Source organism: Micropterus dolomieu, linkage group LG20 (assembly GCF_021292245.1).
Source record: "Micropterus dolomieu isolate WLL.071019.BEF.003 ecotype Adirondacks linkage group LG20, ASM2129224v1, whole genome shotgun sequence".
NCBI classification, from domain to species: domain Eukaryota; kingdom Metazoa; phylum Chordata; class Actinopteri; order Centrarchiformes; family Centrarchidae; genus Micropterus; species Micropterus dolomieu.
The window spans coordinates 17,775,474-17,796,821 of NC_060169.1; the positions used below are offsets into that span (position 1 = coordinate 17,775,474).

At 41.0% G+C, this 21,348-nt stretch overlaps 1 protein-coding gene across 1 annotated transcript; it reads right to left on the bottom strand.

Annotated features, from left to right (window-relative positions):
* Positions 1-3,440: 3,440 nt before the first annotated feature.
* trim66 (tripartite motif containing 66) lies at positions 3,441-21,131 on the bottom strand. Its single transcript, XM_046033525.1, has 18 exons — positions 21,085-21,131; positions 17,549-17,779; positions 16,504-16,717; positions 14,458-14,587; positions 14,023-14,139; positions 13,747-13,861; positions 13,331-13,477; positions 12,819-12,936; positions 11,729-12,558; positions 9,395-9,601; positions 8,721-8,850; positions 8,535-8,616; positions 8,260-8,446; positions 6,644-7,563; positions 6,417-6,540; positions 6,246-6,320; positions 5,336-5,488; positions 3,441-5,170 (listed from the first exon to the last, which is right to left on the bottom strand). The coding sequence occupies exons 2-18, from the start codon at positions 17,555-17,557 to the stop codon at positions 4,934-4,936; spliced, it is 3,795 nt and encodes a 1,264-aa protein (XP_045889481.1). The 5' UTR covers positions 17,558-17,779; positions 21,085-21,131; the 3' UTR covers positions 3,441-4,933.
* Between the last annotated feature and the right edge of the window lie 217 nt (positions 21,132-21,348).

Below are 21,348 nucleotides of genomic sequence, written 5' to 3' on the forward strand. Positions count from 1 at the left end.
GTAAACAGAAACAAACTATCATCACTGGAGCAGTGCTGAGGATGACTTAGAGTTTAAAAGTCTGATAGCTACGGGGGGGAAACTGCTCTACAGTCTGGTGCAGCAGAAACTTCTGTATCTCTTCCCAGAAGGCAGCAGGGTGAACAGCAGGGTGAACAGGCTGTAGCTGGGTGGGTACTGTCCTTTAGTATTCTTTGGGCTCTGCGTAGGTACCTCACCTCACCGTTATCACTGATGCTCAGGAGATGGGTACCAATGATCTTCTGAGCAGTTTTAATCACCTGGTCGTGCACATCCCATGCAAGTTTGTGATGTTCCCAGTCAGGATGCTTTGTATTGCTCCTCTGTAAAAAGCTGACAAAATCTTGCCGTGGGAATTTGGCCTTCTTAAGCTTCCTCAAGAAATACAGTCGTTTCTGAGCTTTCTTCACCAGCATGGAGATGTGAGACGACCATGCCAGTTTCTCCGTTATGCTGTTTGCCAGGAACTTGAAACTATTCACCTGCTCCACCTCAGCACCACTTATGTAGACACGAGTGTGTGTCTCTATCGCCTTTTTCCTGAAATGATCAACGATCAGCTCCTTAGTTTTGCTGATGCTGAGCTATAGGTTGTTCTCTGAGCACCACTCTGCAAGATTATGGATTTCCTCCTGATATGAAGTCTCTTCGTTGTTTGAAATCCGGTTTGAATCAGGTTGTAAATGAAGTGTAATATAATATGTCTTTGGGAAGGACTTACTTTAACTCTTCAATAGTTTATGACAGTAGCTTTAAAAGTTGTATTAAAACTTCTGCCTCTATTAATCGATATTAGAGTACATGATCTGTGGGAAGATTTCCCTCACTGGTTGTTTTAAAAAAATTCTCAAGGGTTTCAGAAGTGTTGATACCTCGGCTGTAAAGCTCAATTTAGCTTGTGGTTTCATCAATAGCTGTTTGTGGTAAACACGTGTCAACTCACTGCCCCACACAAACTGCATTAACTGATCGTGAAGCTATAATGTACCCAGAACATTGTACTGACTTATTTGTGTCTTTCTTTATGATGTAGAGATAAAGCTAGCATTACTTCATTTTGCACTACAGCGGGGTTGATTCACGCTGCTTTACAGCTTATGAGCTCCAAATCATTTTAAAATAGATCCTTGCATCTTCCCTCACACAAATTATATTGTTAAATTTATCAGGAAAAACTACAGGGACATTGATTTGTTTTTACTTAGCAGTATTTAAAAAGTGCTTGTGCAAGCAATTCATGCCATGTTGCACAGTTGGTTGGCTGTAGCAACAATTTCCAGTATGGCCTCCGTGGATTCACTCACCATTCAGGTTTTATCATCCAACACAAATAGGCTGGATTTATCATCACTTTACCTTGGAGAGGGATTTTGGCATTGGATATTTCAATCATTGTCATCATCATTGAGTTTAATCAGAGAAGACACAAGGAAATTAGAGTAGATGGAACTTTTATTCACGGTCCCCCAAACCTATCAGGACCCTTCTGACATGATGGACGATTACATCCATATCGAAAGATCTTAATACATCGTGTTGAAATGCATTTAGAAGAAATACTTTGCAGGAAGATGACATATTTTATCAGAAAATTTATAAATAATAAATACGGGAGATGTGCAACCTTCCAAAGTAAATAAAGGTTAGATAAAATTTGTATGAATTTATCTTAATGGATTTACATGTTTGCTACTGTAGGTTTTAGGAAAGAAGCTCAAAAAATCACAATAAGCTTCTGCCAAACTGTAATACAGTCGCAGGAAAAAGTATGTGAACCCTTTGGAATTACCTGGATTTCTGCATAAATTGGTCATAAAATGTGATCTGATTTTCACAATAAACACAGTCTGCTTAAACTAATACCACACAAACAATTACACATTTTCATGCTTTTATTGAACACACTGAGTAAACAGTCACAGTGCAGGGTGGGAAAACTATTTGAACCCCTAGGCTAATGACTTCTCCAAAAGCTAATTGGAGTCAGCCAACCTGGAGTCCAATCAATGAGACGAGATTGGAAGTGTTGGTTAGAGCTGCCTGCCCTATAAAAAAAAAACACATCAATTTTAATTTTGCTATTCCCATGAAGCATTGCCTGATGTGAACCATGCCTCGACCAAAATAGTTCTCAGAAGACCTAAGATTGAGAATTGTTGACATGCATGAAGCTGGAAAGGGTTTCAAAAGTATCTCTAAAAGCCTTGATGTTCATCCGTCCGCAGTAAGACAAATTGTCTATAAATGGAAAAACTTCAGCACTGGAGCACAGGAGTGGCCGTCCTGCATAGATGACTGCACGAGCACAGAGCGGAGTGCTCAAAGAGATTAAGAAGGATCCTAGAAGACTCACAGAAATCTCTGGAACACGTTAACATCTCTGTTGACAACTCTACGATACATAAAGCACTAAACAAGAATAGAGTTCATGGGAGGAAACCACAGAGGAAGCCACTGCTGTCCAAAAAACACTGCTGCAAGTCAGAAGTTTGCAAAAGAGCGCCTGGATGTTCCACAGCACTACTGGCAAAATATTCTGTGGATAGATGAAACCAAAGTTGGAAGGAACACACAACCCTATGTGTGGAGGAAAATAGGCACAGCACACCAACATCAAAACCTCATCCCAATTTTGAGGTATGGCGGAGGTGACATTTGGGGCTGCATTGCTGCCTCAGGGCCTGGAAGGGTTGCTATCATCAACGTAAAAATGTATTCCAAAGTTTATCAAAACATTTTGCAGGAGAATGTCAGCCCATCTGTCCGCCAGTTGAAGTTCAACAGGAGCTGGGTGATGCAACAGGACAACGATCCAAAGCAGAAGAAAATACACCTTCTGGAGTGGCCCAGTCAGACTCCTGACCTCAACGCGCCTGAGATGTTGTAACATGACCTCAAGAGAGCGATTCACACCACACATCCCAAGAATATTGCTGAATTGAAACAGATTTGTAAAGAGGAATGGTACAAAATTCCTCTTGACCGTTGTTCAGGTCTGATCTGCAACCACAGAAACATTTGGTTGAGGTTTTTGCTGCCAAGGAGTCAACCAGTTATTAAATCCAAGGTTTCACATACTTTTTCCACCCTGCACTGTGACTGTAACCACGGTGTGTTCAATAAAAACATGGAAAGATATAATTGTTTGTGTGGAGTTAGTTTAAGCAGACTATGTTCTTCTATTGTGACTTAGATGAAAATCAGATCACATTTTACGACCAGTTTATGCAGAAATCCAGGTAATTCTATAGGGTTCACATACTTTTTCTTGCGACTGTAAATAGTGAGTGCTGGCTGCATACAGTAGATAAACATTTACAGTACACTATGGTGCTGTAAATGCTGATTAATTATGTAAATTTGTCTGTTTCCTGTAACATATAACAATTAATAATGGCAGATGGCAAATAAGAAACATATTTTCTTTTGTATGCATTTTATTGATAGCAATTTATGTGCATTTATCGTTGACTTAAGAGTAAAAAAAGAAAGAAAGAAAAGTGACAACAGTGACGGTAACTCTACTTTATCAGTCTTCCCTCATACAATAGGAAATATTATTACATCGATTGATTTGAAAGGAAGTAACATTACATTTACTGTATATTCACTACCCTTGACAATGATCAAGGAGTGCACAGACAATAATTTGTGCAGAAAATTACTCTAAATGTCAAGTAAAATCTATTTTAAGCTGCAGGAAGCAAGTAAAGAATGTTTAAAAACAGGAAATGCTCTACAACAGCGGCTATCATAAAATGACATATTCCCTCTCCATAGAGCAGCTCTACCAATAGCAAGGACATTTTTATAATCACCATTACTGAATGATATCAATACCTTACACTCTTAATAAGCCCAAGATATTTGGAAAACAGAAGAGTACAACAGTTTGCTGAAACACTGGTGGAACAGAAAGGCTACGTAACATATACACAAACTTAATTTCTGGTTAAATGTAAAATAAAAATGTATCATTTCGTCTGGATATTAAGTCCTCTAACAAACATGAAAATACATCTGCCCTGTTGAGCTCTAACACTGTTTAATAGTGCCCTCACATTCTGTATCACTCTGGTCAAAAAGACAAAGGCAAGAGACTGCTAAGATTCACTGCTGCTGTTTTTTTTTAAAGCTACTGAGACACACAATTATATCAATAATCAAACCTATGACAATTGCCTGCAATCATTTAGTAACTGAAAGGACAAATATAGTAAAATAAAGTTCTGTACAATTACACATGTATACATATGTTTACGAATATGGTAAATACATCCATCCATCCATCCATCCATCGTCAACCGCTTATCCTGCATACAGGGTCACGGGGATGGTAAATACAGTATTTGCCAATATCAAAGTTTCAAAGTGCTGTGTATAATCAGAGCTATGTTCACCTAAAAAATCCACTTAATAAAGATGCAAAGTGAGATTAATAAACATCCAACTGCAGCATCCATTAACATCAGATAAGTGATCATAGGAAGTCTGAATGTAAATCCAGTAACTAATCAATTCATCAATGGGCAAAGTATAATATGACAACAATTACAGCATCACCTCACTATCATAACTTGGCTACAGAAGTAAACCAACAACTGCTGGATTTCTCCAAAGAGATACAGATATATCCAAATGTGTAGCATATAGTTTTTACACTCTCTGCTCCTCTCTCTGCAGAGATAATAACAGCTTCTTCATTTCAGATATTTGAAATATTTTTTTCAATATGTTCCGCTGCCATCGGATGGCAGCACTGTAATATTATTGCAAACCGCAAATTAGGGGTACTTTCAGATTACAGAATGGAAATGTCGTTACAGCCCCACAGGCTGCCACTTAAAAAAAATAAAAATGACACAGAAATACAGCATAGTTGTGTCCATGGTTGCACTCCATTCACCTCTGATTAGAAGTGCTGTTTCCTTGACTTTAGAGAGTGTCTCCTCTTCCTCTTCCTGTGGCACTGCTCCCTCCTCTCTGGCCAGGGGAAACCATTCTCAGCGGTCCTGTAGGCCTCATCGTACTCATCGCTGTCAGAGTCCGCCTCAGCCGCGGGGAAGACTGTGTCTGGAAAAACTTCTTTCAGCTTGGAGGTGAAGAATGCCTCGAGGCTGCTGCCTGCTTGGGCCACCTCAGAGTCAGGCTGTGGTCAGAGAGAGAAAGAGCTATTACACTCAGATCAGAGCTAGTGAAGCACTGACTGGTGAGGATTATATTTATAATTTAAACAGGGATTAACTGTTTTTTTTCATTATGAGACAAATTGTGCACTGGTTACACACATACACGATGTCCGTTTTTAACTTACATAATTGAACTTTGCACAGTTGTGAAACATGAGATAGACATCAGCAACAAACTGGTCCAGTGAGTTATAATGTCTGGGATTCCTCTTGTTGAGTTTGGCCCTTATCACAGACAGGTCCATAGGCCTCTTAATGATCTGGTAGTAATGACGAGCCTGCATGAAAAGGAGTGATATTTGAGACCATTTTAGATTAAACCCACTCAGCCACTTTAGTTCCACTGTAATTACGTTATAACTCTTTCTGCAGTCAAAATGCATCACTGTGACAAACCACCTATGTGTAGGGTACTTGCTGAACAACAGAATCTTAATCTAAATCAGGCATTCCTATTTTCTCCTTAGGATAAAACATGCTCAGACAATAATGAGTCAGATATGCACATACAAACTGTAGAGTCTTGATAGTGTCTAAACTTAATAACTACAGCTGCATAGGACTCAAGAAAGGGTAACCTAAGGTATGAATATTAAAGGTACCCTGTGGAGTATTGGACCACTAGCACCGACTATCGTGCATTATTATTATTATTATTACTCATACATGCTCACGAGGACGCACGTGCGTTGGATGTGTTAATGCACCAAGAAATGCTGTACTGCAGAGGCAGAGAAGAAGAAAAAGACCGCAAGCTAATGGCAACATTGATATTAACAATGAAATATTTTAAAAAATCAGCTTTGCAAAGTTGGAAGGAAATGCATTCAGCATATTTATCAGGTCTCAAGAATACACTTATTAACTCCACATACCTTTAAACCCCCCAAACCCAGCAATCAAAGTGTGTTTATGTGCGCCAAAACATGAGGAAAAGTCTTCATGACGCTACTGTGTTCCCGGAAGTATCAAGAAAACTAGATTGTGAAAATAAGTTGTCCTTTACTATACTGTGAGAAAAAGGTGATAACTCACAAGTGGACTGACAGGCTCGTGAAATGGAGCACTCAGGATGTTACTGAGGATCAGAAGAGTCAGCCGCTCACATTTCTACAAAGAGTCGACCAAACATGAAAGACAGTTGTTAGAAATGCAGGAAAAGGAACACGGTCACAGGAAACCAATGCAGCTAATGAAATGACTTACTCTCTGGTCACATGCAGGCAGTCCGTGTGCAGATGTGTGTTCTCCAGATGTTCTCTCATTCTCACAGTCGTACTCAACCTCTGGCTGCTCAACATCTCTGCACAGGCTACATACCCAGTCGCCTCTGAACAGGACAAGGAAAAGCATCAGGTCAACAGCTCCAAATAAACAGTTCGATTGGAGGCGAGAGGATAATGTTGAACGTGCAACAGTATTAGAAAACTTACGAGGGGAAGCTTAGCAGTGATGGGATATGGCAAGACAGATGAAAAACCTTTGGACAGCGGTCACAGCACAGCAGGTCCCCTCCAATGAGACACACAGCACAGAAGTCCTCGCTCTCCAACTCTGCTTTGTCCTCGCCAGGCTGGACTTCCCGGGTGCCTATTTGAGCGACAGGGTTTGCAATCAGAAGAGGCCTCTGACCAGGAACAATGTGGGCGTCATCTTCCAGGTCAGAGCGAAGCGGTTGCGGGTCGTCAGTAGCCAGTTCAGGTTCAGATTCGACGTCAAACTCAGACTCCACAGAGCCCTGAGAGTGTGGAGGCTGATCAAATACAATGTCAGAGTAGTTCTCTGCCTGAAACCTGGGATCATTATAGTCAGGCTGGACATCTGACTCTGTTTCAGCATCGCCTGATTCCACATCAGCGTCCAGCCCTTGGCCGTCCTCTGATCCTGCTCCTGCATCTGATTCTGGGTCTGCCTCATATTCAAGACTTGGCTCTGAATCCCCAGCAATATCAGTTTCACCGCAGAGCACCATCTCTCCTGCAACCAGGGATTTCTCCACAGCCAGACAATCGAGTTCAGCCTCAGATGAAGACTCTGCGTTTGGGTCTGAATCTGGTGATGCATCTGAGTCTAGCTGTGGGTCTGGATCAGCCCAAGAAACCACTGCGCCTTCTGAGACTGATCTTGGATCGGAGTCAGAGTCCAGCTCCAGTGCGGAGTAGCTCTGTGGCACATAATTAGGTGAGTCAGTGGGTGGCAGCGTGGATGCTTTACGAGAGCTGATTGTCCCTCGGCTGTCAAACTCACGGGTGGTCGAGTGTGTGGCAGACTGATTACAGTTCTGGCTCTCTGCATATGGTGACGCCGTGAGAGAGCGGTTGGCCCTTGTGGTCTCCGTGCCTCCAGCTATCCCCTATGTTTACGACATAGAAAAGAAGAGAAGAGAAGATGTCTTAAACTTTTAAGGCACACTTTACACATTATACACCACATCAAACAAATGACAATATGTAGATCATGCATAAGGTGTGAAACCCTAAATTACGCATTTTGTATTTTGTACATGCTCTAATCTGCTCCCCTAGACCCAATACAGCATTACTGTGTAGCAAAACACTACTTTTTGATACATTACTTAAGCCAAAGTTCTCAAATTATACATTTCGTCTAAACACAAGAAGCCAGACAAGACACTAATGAAATACTGTAAAAAAAGAAATTATGTAAATAAGTAAGTGCATAAACAAGAACTTGACAGTTTTTAATATTTGCTACAGACACACTTCAGTTGGTATTCAAAAAGTCTTGAGGTTCAAAACTCAACCTTACACATGACAAGGTTTTTTTTTTTTTTAAAGATACTTCAATATTTATATCCGGTTATGTTTCTACTGCTGTGAAAATATATAGGTATTAAATAGTAATAAGTAATATAAGCTATTGATTATTATATCAGACTTATTATTATGTGTCATAAAAACAAAGGTTCTGACCATTTCAATAAAGCTATCATAAATAAAAAAAGAATGAAAATGTTATGTAAGGTGACTGCTCTGGTGTTTTTATAGGATCAGCTTTCCTTTTCTGAATGCAAAGAAATGAGAAGTACTTCGGGTGTTGCATTGTGCCAGGGTCTCTGCTGAAGGACAGTTTGGCTCTTTTCTGCCCCGCTGGCAGGTAAAGGGTCACTCTGACGTCGTCCATGTGGGGGGAGTTGAGACACAAGTATTTTGAGACGCTCTAAGCAAACCACTGGAACCTTGGAGCTTCCTAAGTCCTTCTGAACATCCCTGTCACTTTAGAAGCAAGTAGAGAATGAATGATAAAAACTTATTTTCACAATTTGTTTATGGACAGATGTTTTACTTGACAGCTATTACATACCTGTTGTTGTCAGTTCTAGACACCCTACATTTCTCCTTGGCCTCATAATCAGTCTCTTCATTTACATAAGTGAAAGAATGATCTAAAAAAGAGAAAGATTATGAGCATGTACTGATAAACTTTATATTTAGTTGATTTGGGGATATAAGAAATAATCACATGATCATGAGTATTGTTTTCCAGCACCTGGCTCTGTCTTATAGGACAGTAGAGGAGACCGGTGGCCTCTGGTGGGGACAGCGTCAGACAAAGTTTCTTTGACAGTACAAAGCACCCCATCTGAAGCTCTCCTCTGTCTGGGATCCATACTGGCATACTGAGAACACAACAAACATTCTGTAAAACCTGAGGAAAAACAGCCCTTTTACTACATGTAACTTGATCATGACACATTTATTTGTCCAAACTATGACTTGCAAAGGATTTATAGGATTTTTTAAACAAGTACTGCACTGATTTAGCATTGCACATCACATTGTCCGACTCTCTTATTTTTACAAAAGTTCTGTGCATGCTTCATCTTTGTCAAAGCCTGGCGCCTACATATATTATAATATTGATACAAATTTATCAGATTTCACACAGCTCCCACTAGAGCCACAAAAGCTTAATACAACTTTTAATCACATATGCAGTAGCATTCCCCAAGACCTGTAAACAGACTTTGACGTGTAAAAGCGGCACAGTTATCCTTTCACATGGATGAGAAGTCCTTAAAGTGCATGTCCATGACAAGAAAGCAACTCCATCTGCTGATAAAGATTATGTGATGAAAGGACAAGAACAGTTACTAAATGAATCTTGGTGGTGAGGTTGTTTTCTCAAAACCCATGTGTGTTCGCATTCTGATGCAGGATTACCTTATTCGCCGCTCCTGTCTCTAGGCCGGGAGTGCATCCTGTGGGCCTTTCAGTGTAAGGGCTGGCGGATGGTGCTGCCAGTTCTGCCGGGATGCTCTGGGAGCGTCTCGTCCTCCTTGTGCACACTGAACTGGGGCTGGGCCTGCTGCTCTGCACATCAGATGCACACTCGTGGGCTGTCAAAGACACCTCCAGGGATGTGGATCTCTGTCAGAAACACAAGCATACAAAACTGAGCAGGGTTTCGAGCTGCATCACATGCACAGACACACCTGTTTGCGCCATTAACAACAGAAAGAAGAGAAAAGGAGCGGGATGTGGGAATAACCTTCAGTGTCACACAAGCACACACACCTAGAGGCACACACTATATGAACAAAAACATAATTTAGAGCCTATTCTGGGACACAGCTGCATATATTACTGTTATCATACAGGCAATGAAAGGTTTGGTTTCAGCACCAATTATCATATGTAAATTCACTATCAGGAGTGCAGTGTGGCCCTTTGATTAAACCAGAATAGCAAATTACTTACTACCACTCTCTCCTTCTTCTCTTATATCTATAACTGAACTAGTGTCACGAAAAGCTACTTTAAACACCTCAGCTGTGTCTTCACAGCTTCACTAATGTGCGAAGGAGGACTGACGAATCATTTAACGGCACATTTTTTTAAGACATGTCCCTCTTTCCTCTTTTTTTTAGTACACCATAATACATATTCAGGCCAGGCTGCCGCCGAGCACGTGCTCCTAAGTTTCATGCGATTAAAACACTTACCTGATCCATGCCCCTTGGAAAGGTATGCAGGATTCAGACTGTAGAAGAAAATAGACTATAATCCTCTCCAGAAGGGGGAGGGGTGTAGGAATTTATCTCAGAGTGCAAACCAGAACTGAAATCAAACTGGCAGCTCCCTCTATTCCCTTAGTGACTCATTAATGACAGGTTAAGTACATAAATGACTGCGCCCAAGTGGTTTTATGTCGTTTTCAGATGCCGTGACTTGAAAATGTAAATATAATACATCTTTGTGTTTGTACTTTACCCTGTGTGCGCCCTGAGAATTTTTTGAGAGGTGATTATGTGGCTGCTCAAACCTCTGGCATCAAGTGTGATTATGATGAACAGTGCTCTCCTGTTTTTTTTCAGATGCATTGCTTTGAACAGCTCAGCTTTAATTGTCAGAGTAGCTCTTTGTTTTCCCGTCATCCTTTCTTCATAAAAGCAGGAGCGCTGTTCTGTTGCACCATCTGTTTTCAGGCTAGCTGTCAACTGTGGGAAGTGATCATTCTGGCATTAAAAAAAAGTGCGGCTTTAGTTTCAGTCATTTATAGACATTAATTAAAACTGGGTACTGCCTCGAATGCAACAATCCCTTAAACTTCAATATTTCTAAAATATACAATTACCACTTACCATATGTAAAACATTTAGGGTTTGTTTGCCTCTGTCTTTTGTTCTTTGTGTTTGTCTGTTTGAACACCTGTGTTTTATAGGAAATAGGGCTGACTCTGACTAATACTCTGTGGTTTTTGAGAGGTGTGTATAAACAGCGCTGTGTGGTTGAGAATGTCATGAGTTGTGAGTAGGGTTTAAATTAGTTTAAGGCCATAGAAACTTTGTAGAACCACGTGTGAGGTGACAAACCAAAAACTGAGGTGCACAATATGCCACCGCACCGCATGCTTTGATCTCACAGTAGCTGAAACAAATATGCACAATTTTCAAACAATGTTCACAACTATGTCGCTTTACTACAACCTTCACCTTGAAACTGATTCACACCAAAAAAACAGTTTGGCTAATCACAAATTAATTGCTATCAGCACTGTCACTGTTGGCAGATATGTAAAATGTTTTACAGGATGTATTTTCATGCAAAGTTATCCCTTATTTTTTAAATAATTTGTATGTAATCAATAATACATCCTTCAGTTTCCTTGTGTCAAGTGTAATGTGTGAAACTTTCAGATAGATTTGCTCATACGGTTTATCTTAAGATGCTATAAATTAGGTTAAGCCTAATTATAATTCAATTGATGCTTAAAGTGAGTCAATTCATTGTATGTGAAATTAGGATCAACTCCCCTAGTTATTACAGCTAACTGCTTATGCATAATGCTGATACTTACTTGCTAATGGTTATTTTTTATTTCATTTTTGCACATAATACATAAAAGTTGATTTATGGTCAAGTGAGCCAAATGTATTTTGAATTGAAAACTCTGAAATTGAAATAACTCTGGTTATTGATTATAATTATTTAATTACCAGCTAAGTTCACAAAGCTATAAAATTAGAGAGATCCTTGCTTCCCTAATGCTCTCACCCTGCCATCTCTGTGGTCTCTGAGCGTCAGTGCAGGTCTGTTTCTCTGCTGTTCTTTTCTCAGCTCTGCTGCTGGAGGAACACGGAGCTGCTGCTGCTGCTTTTGGACCGGACTCTGCTCCCTCTTGTCCTGCTGCAGCTCCTCATCCAAAAGATCTCTAATTTCAGTCCCCGCTGTTTGTCTACGAGTCGCCTCCAGTCTGCATCTCTCCTCCCAGTTCTCTTCAGTCATCACATCTCTGGCCACAGCTGTGCGGCTGAGACCCTGAAGCAGAGCGGTGCTGGTCGACAGCTTCCCCTGACACTGGCCTGGCCTGCTACGGTCTGCGCTTGGCTGATCCTGGCTGTCTGGAAGAGCGTCTCTCTGATGTTGGTGATAGAGATAAGATTTTGTTTGAGACTGGGGCTGAGATGCAGTAGCTTGTGGCTGGGATGTAGATCCTCGACTGCAGTTGAGCTGGATGGGTCCCATGATTGGGACAGGTGATGAAGTGGGAGGACATTGCGACAAGCTGTCTGGGTCCCAGCACCTCTGGAGCTGCTGGCTCTGGTGCAAGGAGGCAGAAATAAGGCCAGGCTGAACACAGCTGGTGTTATAAAATGTGGCTTCCAGCTGGCTTTTGTCTACACTGGACAGATCGGGCTGAGAGGGGATGCCATGCAGGCAACACATCTGGGGCTCACAGCAGGCCTGGTACCCACAGCCCGGTTCTCGTCCTCTGTGACACACAGAGGGCAGAGCCAAGCAGGTGATGGGCTGAGGCCTGAGAATACTGGAGCAGGCCAAGCCCTGAGGATAAGTGCAGTTTCCTCCTTCAACAGTCAGCTGGCCTGCAGAGCAACCAAGTCACATTGAGAGCTCTGTTCAACACAATCTGTCATATGCATGCAAATAATAATAGTATTAATAATTAACATAGTGGTATATCAAGAACAACAAATTCACTAGCATTAACTATTATGCTTAAATCCCATTTCAAAAACCTTTAGCAAATTCACTGAATCCTGTCATGCAAAAGAAATCATTTTTGAATAAATTAATTTAATGATGCAATACTATAATATAACCACCTTGCTAAAATTTATTTTACCTAAAGAGGAAACCTGCTTCGTCCAGTAACTGGCATCCCAGTTGAATTTGATCTTAACAGGACTCCAAGAGTCCAGGTGGATCAACGGCTCAATCAGTTGCTGCATTTGGAGTGAAATCTGAAAGAAAAATACATATTCAATATACGAAAAACTAAAAAAGGTAAAGGTACGTGCAAAACAAAAAATCCCAAGCTGCCAATAACACAAATATCCCGCACTGTGCTTTAAAGTACTAAACGTCACTGGTGAACATAATTTTAGGTTAAATGACTATGCAGATGATTTAGTACTTCCATAAAGTTTCAGGTATCAAAACGTTGCATGTTTCTGTGGCTAGTAAACTTTACGTATATAGTTTCGGTGGATATAAATATAAAGAGGAAGACTTCAAATTAAAAAGAGTGGTCAAATGTGTTGTTCAACTTTCTCACAGACAAATTACTACTTCCTCATTGGACTATGTGTGTTACAATAGGACGGTGGACATCTGTTGACCGTCCTGTCAGCGTACCAGAGCCCTGCTGAAGAGTACCGGGCCTCTGCAGTGGTGGGTCGTAGCCCAGGCGATGAACTTCTGAACATGGTCCAGCTGGCCACATATCTCGATTGCCCCCTGCAGCTGGTCCTCCAGACGCTGCTGGAAGTCCTCTGAGATTTTCTGTACAGAAACCCATAAAAATGCGTACAGTTACATGTAATTACTGGTACACAGAAAGTCATGGCTGGACTGTGGGCTAAATCAATGACGCTTCTTTTTTTTGACAGGTGTAGTCCCTAAGATGTTTTCTTAAGCAGCTTTGACAGATTATTATAGGTTCTCGTTTGCTTGCTTTCAGAACTGATTACATCACGACAGATACTGATTCTTTGCATGTAGATTTGTGGCTGGCTGAACGATAAGGAGAGAAAAAGAGAGAAAGTAATTACCTCCAGTTGCTCTATTAATAGGTTGGCTCGTTTGTTAAGCTCGTTCATCATAATCATCTTTGCCATTTTAATCTGGTTCTCTGCCTTCCTGTGTGCAATCTTTACTCCATGAAGTCTATGAAGACAGAAGAAGAAATGCAAAAGAAGAAAGAAGCATTTCAGACATCAATTTATGCATTAGCTTTCTATATTTCATGCTGTTAAATTATTGACCATTTGTGGCACAAGTTGCTTAGACTTTGGACTGATTATGATCTGTAGGAGTATAAAACCAACCTTTCCTCTATCTGTTTAGCATTGTTCTCCACTGCAGACCTCCTCTCTTCCACCTGCACCATCAGGCTCTCAAACAGCCACTGCTGATCCTGTAGGGCCTTTGTAATCTGCACCACCCTAAATACATGAGAGATCACAGCACCAACAGAAAGTTCACTAATTTATTCTTCGGGCACAGGGAGAACACCAAATTTGTTTCCCCTGGGGACAAGGCATTATGCAGGTGACCTTAGAGGCAGCTACTGTACTGAAACATCACAGCAAACAAAAGCATATGAATACTTAATAGGTATTCAGCGGGCCAAGGATAGTATATGCAGATACACATGATAAAAGTGACAAGGCAGTTAAAGAGAGTTGTTGCTCAGGGGAAGTTTTTAACCTGCGGTTAGCCCTTCTCTGCAGTGTCCTTGTGCTGTGTATCTGAGGACTGACCTGTGGTTTTTGTGGGAGGACAGGTGACAGCTGCTACAGCACAGAAGGTCACATGACTCACAAAACAGCTCCAAGGGCTCCTGTCTGTGAGAGTGGCACATGAGGAGGGAACAAGGATATGACCCCGGGCCTAAAAGACAGACGGAGGGAGGAGGGAGGAGGGAGGAGGGAGAGCACAGAGCATTAGCAGTTGACAAGCAATTCACAACCACAGCTAGTGGAGGGCCATCAGTATGTGCAGAGAGAACAAACACTAACTAGGAGTTTTAATGACATGAATGTTATCCAATGATCAGGCAAGCAACTACTTTAAGTTTATTAAAGATTATAAGAAGATATTAAACATAATTTTATCTGATTAAAGTTAGAATTTTTCTCTTGTAGCTGCTTGAAAGGCTTGCCGCATCTCACACTAGCCTAAGTTTCTTGTTGATGTAGCACTTGTTGAACTGTTTTTTGGAGTAATTAGAAATGGTGTGAAGTCAAATTTCAAAAGTAATAGGTAATCAAAGGAACCATCCTGAACATAGTGATTTAAAGTGAGCCACAACAAACTAATATATGACTACAAAAGTAAAAAGCACAAGACTGGACCCTATAGCATAAAATGGGTTTAATTTTGAGCGCAAAGTCAAAGTTAAATAGTTTTTTCTTCTGTTGACTGGTGGTTTGAATGAAAAAAACCCCGGCAGATTGCATTTTTTTAGGTTTATGCGTTACATTTAATCCCCCTAAACTAAGCTAAGCTAACTGGCAGCTGGCTTTGGCTTCAAGTTTACAATACAGACATGAGAGTGGTGTCAATTGTCTTACCTAACACTCAGCTAGAAAGAGAATAAGCGTATTTTCCACAATGTGGAACTATTTATTTTAACTCCCCCGTCTTTGGGTGTGTTTTCCCTAAATTGAAACAAATGGATGATTTTTGATCATTGCAATGATTTTGGGCATAATGTTTTTCAGGATTTGTTATTGGAGACACTATATTTTTAAGTTTTCAGTTATATATTCTGTACCTGGATATTTTCTGTAAAGATGAAAATGAAATCTGTCATTTTACTATATACACTTTACACACTGTAAGTTTTTATGTAACTTTTCTAACCAGTCTATGAAACTTTTATATAGTGCTACAAGCCGAGCAGTGGGTGGTTAAAAGTAAATCGTGATGAATTATATTGCGATGCAATATTAGACATGACCTACCTCTGCACTTTGAAACGAAAACAATAATACGATTGTGGGAAATAGGTTGCAACTTGAGGTTGCAGTGACACTGTGTTAAAGTGCATTAAAAGACAAAGATGTAAATGAACAATATCTCAGTGCTGCCCAATCGGCTTTGATGTATTTCTCACACATTTCTAAATAGGTCACTGTAGAAACTGTTGGCCCACAGAACATCTATCTAACAATAGCTGGATAAGGCTAAAGAGCGCAGCCCTACTGCTCTCTGCTGGCCAGCTCACCTCAGCCAACCCCCCTTCTGCCTGCACATCATCACAGATCTCTGTGGTAGAGAGCTGAGCATCACCCCATGTGCATCAACCCGATCGAACTGACCACATCCTGTCTGTCAGCACAGTCACACGGCTTTTCTCACAAGTACACAAGCCAAACAGTAATACTCCCACATCACAATAAAGGTGCTTAGAGCATACTCGTTATGATTTGACATAAAAGCAGCAGGCAACAAAGCTGCCAGGAATACTTGAGGATCTTTAAATAGCAACACACTAATATTAGCGAAAATGAAATCTTTCAAGCACTTCAGAATCTGGGACACTTGTAAAAGAGAGGTGTTATTAAAACACAGGGATCTCCAGGAACTATTATCAACCATCGCCATTGTCATGCATTATTCATCGCAGTATCTCCTACTGAGGCATGATTAACAAACAAACAGAGCACCAGACGGGGAAAAAAGGAGCCAAAACAGGATTTCAGGTGATAGGACAGAGGCAGACTGTGTAGCCCCACTAATAATCTGTGAAACTGGCCTGAAAAATGGAAGTAACAAAGTCTTTAAATATGTAAATTGCTTACCTTGTCCAGTCGGAGGCAGGGAGCTGGAACCTCTCTGGTGCAGGTCAGGACACTGGGTGGCACTGGGCCTCTGTTGTTGGTGCAGGTCTATGTACTGGGAAGTTGTAGGGGCTTTCTGATGCTGATGCACATCTGTGCACTGGTAACACAACCACTTGTTGCAGAGTGTACACAGGCTCTGTGCAAGTGTGGGCTCTGAACACTCTGAGCAGCTCTGAAAGAGACACACGTTTAAAATATACAGTGAAGATACTCACACACACACACACAGGCATATGTGATAAAAAGATGAGGTGGCATATGTCAGAAACATTTGTGTTGCCGCTTTACTTTGGGCTAAATGACACTTCCAAGTTGTTATTTGTGCTCATGCTTGCAAATGCCTGAGAGACTTTCAGAAGAATATGAGTGAAACTAAACCTGTGCTAGAGCATCATTTGTGACAACAAAAAAAAAATTTAAACACTGATTTTATATTCCAACCAACAGCATTTAAACATTGTGATGTATGTAGATGTTAACAAGGAAGGACATACAATCTGTTAAAATAAGGATTTTGGCTATTTTATTATCAATATACATGATAGAACTCTTCTTAGCCCTTTGTGTTTACATGTGATTTTCTTTCACATATAAGCAAATAAAAGAGGATGAAAGCTGTCCATTAAATCTAGTAAAATGATTCAAAGGTATTTTCAACCAAGCAATACTTTATTAATGCCTGTGGGGAAATTCATCCTCTGCTGTGGACCCTTACTACCAATTTAGGCGCCTCGGGACCAGGGTTTTAAAACCCCATTCCTTGTCCTAAAACAATTGTAGTGGTATTCCTAATATCAATACAATACTTGATATTAAACATAGGAAACATGCCAACTCTATACAGAAAGGCCTCAAATGCCCCAAAGGGGAACAATCACAGGATCAACTGTGCAAACTCCAAAACTGCTGCAAAAAAGAAAACCACCTCGTATCTCTAGCTGTGTCAGTCAAGAAGAATTAATTCAAATCAAGATAGCATGCAATGCTAAAACAAGCAGCTTACCTTCTCCATTTCAGTGCTTTGAGAGTGGAGCTGTTGCCTGCTCAGCAGGAGGGAGTGGAGAGGAGAGGAGAGCGAGCAGTCTGATGCCTCAGCAGCAAGAAACACTGAGGTTTCTACCTAAGGCAGGAAGCAGCACGCACTGAGAGGTGGCCCCAGAGGAGACGGCTTACATGACAGCCTCACTGTGCTCTCTCCTCCCCCAGTTTATCCATGTGTAGGACCCAAGCCTCACTGCAGTGGTGGAGAGAGTTGTGTCACATTCAAATTCAACCCCTTGCTCGATGTTGCAGCCACCAAAAAAGAGAGAAAATCTAATCCTTTTTCTTAAATAAGCCTGTGCATAATAATTGGGAATTAGGGAGATAAGATAATTATTTTTTTGTAGGGCAAAATATCCCCGGAAGCCCTTTCCAAAATGGAGGAAGGAAGACCAAGTGACCTACAATCAGGAAGGAGGGAGAAATTGTACTGTAAGCAACTTTTAGTTCGTTGGAGCAGGCAGTGTGAGGCAGGGTGGGTGATGTTAGGCGCAGGCTGAGTCTGGCTATGTCGCACTGGGCTAGGATGGGACAGTCGTGGCCTCCTTCCCTTTGTCAGCTTGAGGAGGGGACAGGTCCCAGTGGAGCTACACGCTAACGTAGCACACCGAAACCGGGTCAGGCTCTGATAAGCTCCAGATGGGACTAGGATACACTCGTGCAATTCCCTCTAACACTGTGAAATCAATTAAGATTTTAACTCAGCATGTCAGAGAACATGAACTGAACATATCTGTAAGAGGAACGAAAAGGAGCTAACTGTGGATAATGAAGAAGAAAATATGGGATACGGACAGTTTATGAAACAGTAGCATGACAATATGAAAGTTGAAAAAGGAAACTGGGAAACATGGTGTTGTCGAAAGCAATCGAAACTTAAAACAAACGCCCGCCATCCAATATAGCCCAGCATCAAACCGCTGTCACATCTGGAGGTGTGAGCAAGTCTGCCTAACAACAACCCCTGCAGCCTGACCTACAAATCTTGACAACTTTCTCATCCTTGGGTGCTTCAGTGGGGAGCTCAGAGCAATCCCATTCCCCATTGTGTGCTCAAAGACCCAATTTGAAACACAATTAGTCAGTCGTAGTACGCCCTGCCTCTCGCTCACCCACCTCTATAGCATTTTCAAACTGTGCACTCATTTTCGCTGCACCTTCAGAGCTTCCCTGCCCTGCTAAGTGAAGCTGGCACCAGATATGCATGCCATCTCAGGAGATGTTACCATAATAGAAACCTGTGCAGCGATATCTCCCTTGAAAGCACCTCCCTATGTAACATCTATTAACACTGAGGTGATGACATCACAGAGAAGGCAGGATTATCTTCCACTGCTCTTAAGTTCTTAAGCCATTTTTCTATTTCTGCACTCAACTCACTTAACAGCCCACTCTCTGTTCTGCAAAGAAATCAATCAACAGGAGAGAAACATCTTCACTATCAACAAATCATAAAGCAATTTAAATAATTTGAGAAGCTCCCAGTTAAGGAGCTCTCCTTGGTTAAAAAGTCAGCTTCAGTTGCTGCAACTTCACGCAGAAACAAGACTGTTAAGCGATATTTGCTCCATCATGTTTATGTCCTCATCATGGGGTGCTTGAACTGCTTCAGATGATGAGATCACACCGTGCGCCTCCTGTCAAGCGGATAAAGACGATTTTACTTTCTGTTTACTGACACCTCACTCTTATGCACATAGTTAGCTCTCATTTTAAAACTTCCTTTAAAACAACATTATTTAAGGGCCATTAAGATGTTTTGATCACAAAGGGACACATATTATCACTTTGTAAAGTTGTTGCAGCTAACTCAGTAGTAAAAAAATAACTAACTGCTAACTAGCTGTAACTGCTGTAGCATATTAGACTAGTGGCACACATGGGTTTATCAGACCTTTTATGCTGCTCTAAACATGGTTATTGAGAGCAGCGAAACTTAATGTGTGATCCGTAAATCCAAAACAATGAGCTAAAAGAGGTCAAATAGATCCATAAAGCTGTAGAGTTAATCTGTAAGTTCATTTAATGTAATATTTATAAAAACTTTATTGATTAATGTACATGCTAAACTGTAGGATCTAATGTTTATCTCAAGTTGATCTAAAAAAAATGGATAAATCATGCAAGAACCTCAGTTTATTTTAATTCTTTTCCATTTGTAAGCCAAATTGCAAGGTGCAATATTCAGCAGAACAACGCGGTGCAGCTGAAGCTACTGTGTAGCACTGAGGACACAGAGGTCATGTCTTCTATTGTTTCGGGGAATTTCTGAGGTTTAAAACAGGCTAGAGAGGATGTATCTTCTAACTAAACTTTAAATTATGATTTGAAGGATGATTCTGGTGGTTTATAGAATAACTATCGTCACTATTTGGGGCAACAATATTACTTTAAATAAGCCTTAGAGTTTCACCTCAAGAAGATTCTTTGAAACACCATTTAGAGATACTTTAGTGGCTACTCAAACATTTCATCAGTGGGTGGGATTGCACTGGATTGAAGTATTTTTTTTTAATCCTTGTAAGGGCCCTGGTGCAGCCATTAATTATGGGAAAATCTAAATCAAGTCAAGTCGAATTTGATTTATATAGCATAAAAAGCAAAAATTGTAACTAGACCCTTGATTTATAGATATGGAAAAACTCCTTCAAAACTTCAAAGGATTTGTCCTCCATAATGGATGGCCTATGATACGTTTAACTTCACAGTTAACATAAATACAACCTACTGAGGTTCATCAGAAACCGTTTGTGATATGGTCTTACTCTATCTGTGGCTTGGTCATTAGGATACACTACAAATATCATTGTAAAACAATAAATCCCTGTTTGAATATTACACTGAAGTCATGGGGAAACTACCATTTAAGTATGAAGAGACCACAATAGTTTTGTGTTTAATTACTCACTGTGCAAAGCTGTGGGAATTTGGGATTTCCAGTGATTTTCCTTATGGCATCTTACACGTTTGGCTACCTGTTCCATCTGTTCATGAATGTGTCAGGCTGACAGCTCCTGATTAACGCATCTTCGCCTAATAACAAGCATGTCAGTCAAACTGGAGAGATGTGGGAAGCGCCTGCCTCCGCATCTGCAGCCTGCCTCTGCATTATCAGCCTCACCTCCGGCGCATCACTGAGCGTGATATTGTTTTTTAGAAAGTGCGCATGAGATTACGCCCCTATCATGGCATCGTGGTGCAATCCACAACACAACAGGAGGACAACACGAGTCAGCACGCGGACAGTTTGGTGCAAAGAGCGTCTAGAAACTGTGTCTGTGTACACGTTATTCCGCTCGTTAAGTGCGCAGCTCATGCAAAGCATCCTGTCAGGTAAACATCAGTGTGTGAGGGTGTCAGAGTGCTGTTTTCAGTCCAGTGGAAACGAGACTGAAAAGAGACCGAGGAACTCAACTTCTGCCAGTCACGTCAGGTGTGCTGCATGTGTCTGTCCAAAGGGCGAGAGGGTTAGTATTTTTTTTGTTTTTTTCCCTTTACCTTGACCCGTGCATCTCCGAGAGTCGGTCCCCCCCATCGGATGTCGCTCTTTAGACCGGACAAATTTTGGATATTCCAAGTCTCGCAGTTAATCGTGAGATTTCACACTGTTTCTCATGCAACACTTCTGACGTTTCTCAAAGCTGCAGTGTGATGAAAGTTTAGAAGAATGGCATTATGGTGACAACACAGCTCCCCCGTGATGGAGGAAGTATTCAAATCATTTATCTCACTAAAAATAACAACACAATGAAAATTCTCTAT